The 10455-nt window shown below is 45.4% G+C and overlaps 1 protein-coding gene across 1 annotated transcript; it reads left to right on the plus strand.

The window, feature by feature from the left end:
* The first annotated feature begins 524 nt into the window (after positions 1-524).
* On the plus strand, positions 525-7213 carry RBMX2 (RNA binding motif protein X-linked 2). Its single transcript, XM_054996470.1, has 6 exons — positions 525-546; positions 1104-1219; positions 1313-1364; positions 2160-2289; positions 4211-4391; positions 5722-7213. Exons 1-6 carry the CDS (start codon positions 542-544, stop codon positions 6882-6884), a joined length of 1647 nt encoding a protein of 548 aa, XP_054852445.1. The 5' UTR covers positions 525-541; the 3' UTR covers positions 6885-7213.
* The last annotated feature ends 3242 nt before the right edge of the window (positions 7214-10455 follow it).

Consider the following 10455-nt stretch of genomic DNA (forward strand, 5'->3'; position numbering starts at 1 on the left):
CCTGGGGATGGTGGACATCTGGGGAAGGACCTCCGTGGGTTTTAATGCCATGGAGTGCACCCTCCAAAAACAGCATTTTCTCCAACCAAACTGATTCGTCATCAGAAGAATAATTGTAATTCTGGGATAGCTCCAGGCCCCACCTGGAGGTTGGCAACCCTACCTAAAGCAGTATAAGACTATGATTACTGAGGTTACTGATGTAACATATCCCACTTCTCTCTCCTCTCACTGCCGTAGCTCTTTGCTGCCTCTTTGTAAGCTGTTCCCAAGCTTCCATTACAAGCGAGGAGAGGAAACGAGCAAGTTAGCATCAAGCCGTATTGTTGAGCATGCTCACAATTGTGTGGTCAACAACCAATAGCTGCTCGCGTTTCAGCAGGAGCACAGTTTTCAATCAGAAGCAGTTCTTAAGAGAGATTTGGATTGGTTGTTCTACGAGCGGAATCGCCCTATGGGGAAGAAGCATGATGCGAATCGATTTCGCACAGCCTGCTGGAACGTGAAGGGCATGCGCACAGCGACAGGTGAAGGCACCAAAATGAAGTAAGTTGATGGAAGGGGGCTTAAGGGTGGTAGAGAGGTGTGGGGCAATACTCAGCTTATGATTTTATGTGCGCCTGGCGCGTATGAAGTGATAACACAGAAGAGTGCTTCTGAGCACGTGCAGAGTGCCTTCTGGTATTCCAGTTAACCGGCTTTGAGTATCCCTGAGCTAAAATTGGGGGTGCTGGGCTTTCAAAAGGGGGAATGTGTTCTGTGTAGGCTTAACTTAAGATCCCCAGCATCTCTCTTTAGAAACTGATCATGTGGCAGGTTGGGCTGCCAACCTCCAGGTGGTGGCTGGAGATCTGGAATTACAACTGATCTCCAGGTCGTAGAGATCAGTTCCCCTGGAACAAATGGCTTCTTTGGAGGGTGGGCTCTGGCATTCTACCCTGCTGAGGTCTCTTCCTTCCTCAAACACCACCCTCTCTAGAATTCACCCCCCAAATATCCAGGAGTTTCCCAACCTGGAGCTGGCAAAACCTAACTGGCGGGGTAGGGGCACAAGGTAGTAGGAAGACTGCGTGACATTCCTGTTGTCTGTCTGTCTTCTTTAGCCCGCTGACCAAAGTGAAACTGATCAACAAGTTGAACGAGCGTGAAGCCGAGTTGGGCGTGCAAGAGAAAGTCTCCTGGCATGCTGAGTACAGTGACAGCGCATGGGTGTTTGTGGGTGTGTGTCAAACTGAGATGGCCTTTGGATGACCAGACCCCATAGCAATTGTGGCTCATCATCTGTGTCAAAAACTCTGCTCTTTTCTTCCAGGGGGGATGCCATATGAGTTGACCGAAGGAGACATTATCTGTGTATTTTCACAGTAAGTGGAATTCCCCCTCCCCCCTCCCCAAAAGCTGGTATCTGAGAAATGCAGACCCAGCTCTGTCCTGATTCCCTCTGGACCACAGTCCTGACACGGAACATTTAATTTGATTTTTGTTGCTTACTATCCAAAGCCCCTTGTGGTTTTTAATGTTTTAGTTAGAGAGTCATGAAATACCTTAAGTATAAAATGTTTAAATGTAACAGCCATTAAAAGAATCTTTTGCTCATCTCTGTGAAATGTTTCCTCCAAGAAAGGACCTAAGATACATCTGGAAGACACACATTTTGGATCACAGGAAGAAGAGAGTTTTGCAGTAGAAATCTGGCTAGTAGTAATCAAGAATGTCTCTTTGTTGTTGATCTTTTAACCTGCTGTCCGCAGATTACCATTAAGAGCCAATTTTGGCTGGTGGAACACCCTCTGAAGTTCTGTCTCAGCATGTGATGTTAGCTTTGATGAAGGATTAGATGAATGGAGGTTAGATTTGTTAAGCATGATAATGGAGCATTCATGTACAGAGGCAGTATACCTTTGAAAGGCAGACGCTGACAAACAGCAAGAGGAGACCATCGTCATGCCCTATTTGTGAATGCTTACCGCTGTTAGAAACAGGTTGCTGGACTAGATGGATCTTTGGCCTAATCCAACAAGGCAACAGTTTTATATTAATAGTCCAAATTAAGAAATAGAATTATGTTCTTCTCGGCCACCTGCACTAGGGAACGGTATGATTTGGAGCGGCTGACTTTTGCTGAAAATACTTTCAGACTTCCTGACTTTGCTCTTCAGGTACGGGGAAATTGTGAACATCAACCTGGTACGTGATAAGAAGACGGGGAAATCCAAAGGCTTTTGCTTCATTTGTTATGAGGATCAGCGAAGCACCATTCTTGCTGTGGACAACTTCAATGGGATAAAGGTGTGGTTGGCAGGGAGAGAAAATCCAGTGTAAGGGAATCCTATACCCTGTTTGCCTACTAAGAGACCACCTCCCTCTAAGGAGGAAAGAATAGAATTGAATCGAAGTTCCAGTGGCCTATTAGACATGAAAATGTATACCAAAATAAGTTTTTGCGAGTCAAAACTCACTTCATCAGATGCTGGAAGAGGGCTTCTTGGTCTTTAAGGTGGCACTGCCATTTAATTTTGGTACAGTAAATTTACATGCTTCTGGAATTACCTCCTGGGGAGGCTTGCTGAAATGGCTGTTGTCTCTGTGGCAGTGCTCTGAGGCTTGCAGTAGAGAGGAAACAGCAATTCATGGGCCCTGTTTCCTGTTACGAAGCTATGGGACACACAAACGTTATCTCACACTGTTGCATGAATTGTTGGCCCACCTAGCTTGGTGTTGTATACTCTGAGTGGTGAAAGCTTTCTATGGCCTTTCAGGACACCTGCAACCCAAGATTCTTTACAATGTCTCCCTCTGCCATTGCAGGAACTTGCCAAGATTTATGAAGCTGGGAGGAAAAAAGGGGGGCAAAACCCTACAGGATACAAAAAATGATTCTTTATATAATATTTTCAAAATTCCAAAAGTGCAATGTGCTCATAACACTTCATACAGTGTCTTCAAAGTTTCAAAAATGCAACGTGCTCATAACACTCCATACATGATTCAATACATATTACATAAACAATCTTACAGGGTAGGATGAATTAAAGATGATACCATTTAGAGAACCAGTTCATGAAATGTTTTCCGGGAGAGAATAGCCTACATAGGCTTGAGTCTTTGTTTGAAGTCAGTTTATCCTTCTATGTTGTCATAACTTAAAGTAGAAATATCTTAGTTGTTGTTTCATTCCAGCATGGTGCAGATGTAATTGCCAGTGAGGAAACAATCGCTGGGGGGTGCTTCCTCCTGGGATAGCACACCCTAGAACGCTCTCCCCTGGAACGCTCTCAATCTCTCAATCTGAGGCCGGCTGCGAACAGATTTCGTGCCTGCTTCTTCAGGAGCTTCTGTTTCTAAACCAAAGACAGGGCTTATCAGCTATACAGCGAGCAACATTCTTCATCTTTAATTCATCCTACCCTGTAAGATTGTTTATGTAATATGTATTGAATCATGTATGGAGTGTTATGAGCACGTTGCACTTTTGAAACTTTGAAGACACTGTATGAAGTGTTATGAACACATTGCACTTTTGGAATTTTGAAAATATTATATAAAGAATCATTTTTTGTATCCTGTAGGGTTTTGCCCCCCTTTTTTCCTCCCAGTTTATTACAGGTACAGCCACCTATTTTGCACAAGATTTATGAAGCTGGCTTTAATAAGTCAGACTGTTGTTTCGTCTGGCCCAGTACTTCTATTTGGACTGGCAGTGACTTGCCATTCCTGCTACATTAAGTGTTTTTCTTCCCGGTTGGGATTGAATCAGACATTTTGCTACTGAGCTATAGGCCTCTGCTAGAGACTTTTCAATAGCACGAGTTGGTGAAATATTGCAGTAAAATGCTTGATCACAAACAGGGGAAGGGGCTGCAGCTCCATGATGGACTATCTGCTCAGCATGCAGAAGGTCCCAGGTTCAGTCTCCAGCATCCCCAGTTTAAAGAGATCATATAGAAGGTGCTGTGAAATATCTCAACCTGAGACCCTGGAGAGAAGGTGCCAGTCAGAGTAGACAATACTGACCTTCATGGACAAATGGCCTGACTCTGTATAAGCTAGTTTTATGTGCCTTTGTGAAGGCTGCTTGGCATCTTATGGGTCATTTTGCACTAAGCTTATATTTTGGGGCTCTGCTCACATCTAAGTCCAAAGAAATTGGAAGAGGCCTTTTAGCAGATGATGAATGTACTTCTCCCATAATATGACTCCATGTTGACAGATCAAAGGAAGGACAATTCGTGTGGACCATGTGGCTAACTATCGCCCTCCCAAAGACTCTGAGGATATTGATGAGATAACAAAAACGCTCCGGGAAAAAGGATGCGGTGTTAAAACACCTCCTCCCAGTTCACCTGAATCCTCAGAAGACGAGGAAGTAGAAGTGAAGAAGCACAAAAAAGGTGAATGCTCTGTGTGAGTGTGTGAGAGAGAGCGTGCGCAGGTGCACATTGTAAGTCTGTTAGAAGATTCCAAGATGTTGAGAGGGCTTCTGATTCCTAGACAGAAATAATATTACTAATAATAACAACAACACTTGATTGATATACCGCCCTTCAGGAAAAAACGCCTAGTCAGAGCGGTTTACAAAGTGTGTTATTGTTATCCTCACGACAATCACCCTGTGAGGTGGGTGGGGCTGAGAGAACTCTGAAAGAGCTGTGACTGAGCCAAGGTCACCCAGCTGGTTTCAAGCAGAGGAGTGGGGAATCAAACCTGGTTTTCCAGATTAGAGGCCTGGCACTCTTAACCACACCACCAAACTGGCATGCTGGGAAATCTGAAACTCTGTCACTGGTCTGCTGCACTGGTTTATTGAGGTTTTTGCCTACATAGGGTGAGGTGTGCTGGACTAGCGGCTGATTAGTTCTGATTACTGGGATAAGGCAGAGGAAGATGAGTTTGAATAATATTTCCTAATTTTTTTTTAAAAAAAGATTTACTTCTGTAGAAAATGTTAAATAGATGTATTTATCCTGCTTTCCAGCCAACACTTGGCTCCCAAACCAGCTTAGAGGATTCAAAATGTAATGCAAATGACAAAGTTCAATACAAACTATTCCTTGAGAAAGGGTATTGTCAGTGGGAAGCTGGGTTCAGGCAAGGCAGAGAGATGCCTCATTGCTCCCTGCCCTGCCTCTGATGGAGGCAATTGGAAGCTGGAGGGAGCAGATTATTCAGCTGGATCAGAGTACAACATGGGTAGGATGTGCTCCTTTCTGCCCTTCTGAGGGCAGTCCCTCGTTGATAGTATTTAATGGCAGTCACGACAATTTACAATTATTGGTAAAGATTCAGGTCAACGGTCTCTGCACAGTGCATGGGGCAGAACTAGCACTGATAGGCAGTGTGATACAGTGTCAGGCTGTGATCTGGGAGACCCCGGATCAAATCTCTACTGTGCTATAAACCTTGCTTCATGATCTTAGACCAGTTCCCTACACTTAGCCTAACCTACCTCACAGGGTTGTTGGTGCGAGGAGAAAGTGAAGGAGAGGAACGTGATGTACACTGCCCCGATTTACGTGAAGGAAGGATGGGGTCAAGTCGTACTAAATAAATAACAGTGCTTTGGTTCTGGAAACATTTGATGTCTGTGGATGCTGGACAGGAAATTTAGGGGGTCTGAAAGGCTAGGAAGGTTTACCGGAAGTGGGGTGAGGGCAGAGTAAGGAGCAATATGGATATCTCCAGAAAGTTTTCAAATGTTAATATATTGTCCTTCCTCAAAAGAAAAAAGCAAGAAGAAGAAAAAAGAAAAGAGAGAGCATCGGAAACGTGTGAAAGAGGAACTGCCCACACATGTACCATCTACTAAAACCAAGATCAAAGTGGAGAAGGAAGATCCAGGCTATGAACAGTATGCTAGTGCAAATCAGAAAACCCTTAGTGCATCTGGGCACAAACATGCCAACTGGGCACAAGGACAAGAATTCAAGTATGAGCGTTCGAGAGAGAGATCACGAGAGAGGTGCTGGCAGAATCACAGGGAGGGGTCACGAGAGAGGGGCCAGCAGGATCACAGAGACGGGTCACGAGAGAGGGGCCAGCAGGAACACAGAGACAGGTCACGAGAGAGGGGTCGGCAGGATCACAGAGATATGTCACAAGAGAGGGGCCGGCAGGAACATAGGGATTGGTCACGAGAGAGGGGCTGGCAGGAGCACAGAGATGGGTCACGAGAGAGGGGCTGGCAGGAGCACAGAGATGGGTCACGAGAGAGGGGCTGGCAGGAGCACAGAGATGGGTCACGAGAGAGGGGCTGGCAGGAGCACAGAGATGGGTCTCGAGAGAGGGGCCGGCAGGATCACAGAGATTGGTCACTAGAGAGGGGTTGGCAGGATCACAGAGATGTGTCACAAGAGAGGGGCCGGCAGGATCACAGAGATTGGTCACGAGAGAGGGGTCGGCAGGATCACAGAGATTGGTCACGAGAGAGGGGTCGGCAGGATCACAGAGATTGGTCACGAGAGAGGGGTCGGCAGGATCACAGAGATGTGTCACGAGAGAGGGGCCGGCAGGATCACAGAGATGTGTCACAAGAGAGGGGTTGGCAGGATCACAGAGATGTGTCACGAGAGAGGGGCTGGCAGGATCACAGAGATTGGTCACGAGAGAGGGGTCGGCAGGATCACAGAGATGGGTCACGAGAGAGGGGCTGGCAGGATCACAGAGATGGGTCTCGAGAGAGGGGCCAACCGGATCACAGAGAGGGCTCGAGAGAGAGGGGCACAGAGCGAGGCTGGCCAAATCAGAGAACATCTCGTGGTCACAGTGAGGAGAAGCATAAGAAGGTGGATGGTAGAGTCAGAGCAGCAGAAAGTGGGAGATCCCGTGAGCGATGGGAGACCAGTGACAAGCCTTCCAGGGAGAAGGAGTCTTCCAGGCGCTGCTAACCTGCTTTGTCCTTCCTCACAAGTGCAAAGAGACACAAGGGGAGGTGTACTTACTGGAGCGCCAGCTCTATGAAAGGAGCAAGCAAACACTAGCAACTGGAAAGGCTTCTGATTGAGTTGGAAATTGATTTTCTCTGCTGGTTTGTGCTGCTCTGCTTGGCGATAAGAGGCCCAAGGACTGAATCTTTCTGGTTCACTTGCCTGGACATAGGATATACGCTAGGGACCACCTTCATCTTGACACTTTGGTCAGAATGGTGTGGCTTGGCATCTTTTAAAAAACATGTTATGTACAAGCTAAGATTTCATAAATATGCTTTGAACAGTTGGGACTGCTTGTGTTGGCTTGTTTCTAAAGGCAATGGTGCATCTGAAGTTGCCATTCCTGTTGTCTGACCTCTAATGTATCCTGTAAGTCAGATAATATAAACGTTTGAGGATAAATAAGGTTTTGCTGAAGAGAGAACCTTCACTGGAGAGCAAGGAGACAGCAAAGCCAGCCTCTCTGCATTACTGGATATGTAGCTTCTGAAGCCTCAGAGCTTTGCTTGCATCAACTCTTGATACAAGTTGTGCTGGCCTATTCTCTGGAGTAACTAAGCAGATCTCTGGAGAGATGCATTTGGAGAGATGCAGATAGTTGGGTCACCCCCCAGTGAGGGAAAGAAGTTCAGCTAATACAAAAGCCAATTGGGAGCTGAGGTTGGTAGGAGTATATGACACCGGGGCTCCGGCAGTTGGGCTGCCTTTAGATTTTCTCTTCAACACAATGCAAGATTCAGGTGCCAACTCTTAACGCTCAAAATTGCCTGGGCCAGTACACATAGGAGACCACCAAGTCACTTCACAGTCTGAAATTAACTATACATGATAACCTAGTGACTTCTTCCGCGTGGCCTTTTTTTTTTTTTTTTGTAATTTATCGGACTGGATCCAGCCACTTTTCCCAGAGAATGCCGCCTAATTCTCCTCCCTGCTATAGCCCCCATCCCACACGACTTTTGTATGTGCGCGTCCCAGGATCCCCAACATAGCCGTTTTTGTTCATTCAAGGGATCTTCTTCCTTTTTCAGCTGCTGAAAAGCTGATTGGATCTACCTCTGTTTTTTGTCCTGCTTCTCAGCCTAAATTTGACTGCCAAAGAAGCTCCAGGGAACAGAAAACCTGATTTTACAAAGTTCAAACACACATTGCTTCTCTTGGAGAGGGCTTTCTTTACCAAACTAGATAGATGCTGGAGGAATGCGTGGCTACTTCTGGCCCGCTTCCCTGATGGATGCTGGGGGTGGAGGGGGGGAGTTTTTCGAAACTGAGTGTGAGCTGGTCATGATGGAACAATCTATGTGCATAGAGAGGCATTAAACACACGAAGCTGCCTTATACTGAGTCAAAACAGACAAGAGGAATCACAGTGTTTAAACAGTCAGCTGCAAGAAAAACACTGAGATAAGGGTCGCTAAACACAAAAAATAATTACAGAACAATAAAACACATTCAATATTGTGTGTGTGTGTATTCTTATAAGAAAATAATCCAACGTGCAATACATACAATCCAATCCACATACGAGTACAAATGCTACAAGATAGTCAATTAGTACTCTATCAAAGTAAATGTAACTCATCTACAATCAAATGACACTAAAACACTTCATGTTGAGTCCAAACACTCCAAACATTCTCAAAACTCCTTTAATCTTCTTCCTACTCTCTACAAGCTTCTGGATTATCACTCGTTTCGAAGTCTTCCTCAGAAGAGGAGTAAATACTTATGAACCATACAGGTATCAAAACGTAATCAGTAAGAAACAACTAAATAATAAGATGGAAAGCACCAATGAATAATTCTTCCAAGAGACCAAACTTCAAACACTTGTTCCCGTTGGTAAAGTGTTACTGGGTCAAGCAATTGGTCTGTTGAGGTTAGTATTATTTACTCTTGAGTAGCAGAGGCTCTCTGGGTCTCAAGGAGAGGTCTTTTGCATCTCCTGCCATCTCTAACTGGAGATGTCTGGGACTGTGCTGCTAGGAAGGTATATTATAGTTGTTTGAGGCCAGTCAACAACAAATGGTTGTGGAGAATCTGTTAAAATACATATTTTTTTAATATAGATGGATTAGGGGTAGAGATTAGGGAGGCTGGAAGGCTCTTTGCCTGTAATTGGCATGTGATAAACATACACTCAGCAGGTCTAGCTTTCCCTAGTGTGAAGAATACAGTTTCTGCTAAATCTCTACCTGCCATGCTAACGCTGTGTGCTTAGCTGCGGACATGTTTTGTGCGCAAAAAGTCCCAGGTTCAATGCCTGGCTTCTCCTTTTGAAGGATGTCAGCTGGCTGGTGTCAGGAAAGACTACAGCCACGGAGCCTTGTTGACAGTCGGAATAGATGGCAGGCAGTTTCGTGTGTCTGTGTAGGGAGAAATGTGATCACTCTAGGTCCTGCAGCTTCTTAAAGAAGATGCCTTAAGGGTGAACCAGTATGGTGTTGTGGTTAGACCTAGGAAGTTCAATCCCAACTCTGCCATGGAAGCTTGCCGAATGACCTTTGGCTGGTCGTTCTCAGCCTAACCTACCTCACAGAGTTGTTGTGAGGATAAACTGGAGGAGAGATGATGTAAGCCACATTGGGTCCCACTGGGGAGACAAGTGGGGTATAAATGAAACAGAAGAGCGAGATTTGGGTCCTGCAGCACCTTAAAGACCCACTAGATTTCCACGATACGAGCTTTTGAGAGACAAAGCTCATATGCAGGAAATCTAGTGGGTCTTTAAGGTGCTACGGATCCGAATCTTGCTCTTCTACGGCAGGCCAGCTAACCATTTAAAACTAAATAAATAGAACACCCTTGCTTCTTCAGAGTGGGTTTGTGTTTGGCAGTAATGCCTCTCCCTGATTCTGCTCCTGTCTGTCTATTCCACTTTTATCCCTTCCTTCCTCCAAGGAACACAGGGAAGCATCCACTGTTCTCTCTCATTTCATCCTACCCAGCACCTCCCTGTGATGCAGCTGATAAAGGAAGAAGGATTTCCTGCAGAGAAATTATGGATTACTTGCCCGTTTATTATAGGATGTGAGGGGATAATAGGCTCAATAGGCAGAAATTTGATAAGATTTTTTGCCTATACCCCATGCATTTTGAGGGGGTTTTTTAGTGTTGAAAAGCCGTGTTTGGGAAATTACCTAATTAGTTTCTTCCTACTGTGCAGCAGGTAAAGCTTCAGAGAACACGCCTGGAAAAGAATTAACCCATTTGATGGGGGTTCAGTATCTACCTGGCATCTGTGTTTGCCGCTGCAACCCCTATGGCTTGCATGATGCCTTTGACACATGCCATTCAAATTTTTCTGCTGCAGACATTTAAGGGCACAAAGAAGTTCTATCACTGCCATCTGCTGGTCATGGAGCTAAGCCGCCTTCCAAGGACTACTTCCACACTGTCCCCTTGTCCTCAAAAAACCCTGCAAGACCTAATATAACCCTGCTCCATTTCTCCTTTCAGCAAAAATACGAACTGTCAAGCTTATGCAATTTATAACAGAAAGGTGTTCCCTCTCTCTCTTATGTTTGGG

This window comes from Eublepharis macularius, chromosome 13 (assembly GCF_028583425.1).
Source record: "Eublepharis macularius isolate TG4126 chromosome 13, MPM_Emac_v1.0, whole genome shotgun sequence".
NCBI lineage: Eukaryota > Metazoa > Chordata > Lepidosauria > Squamata > Eublepharidae > Eublepharis > Eublepharis macularius.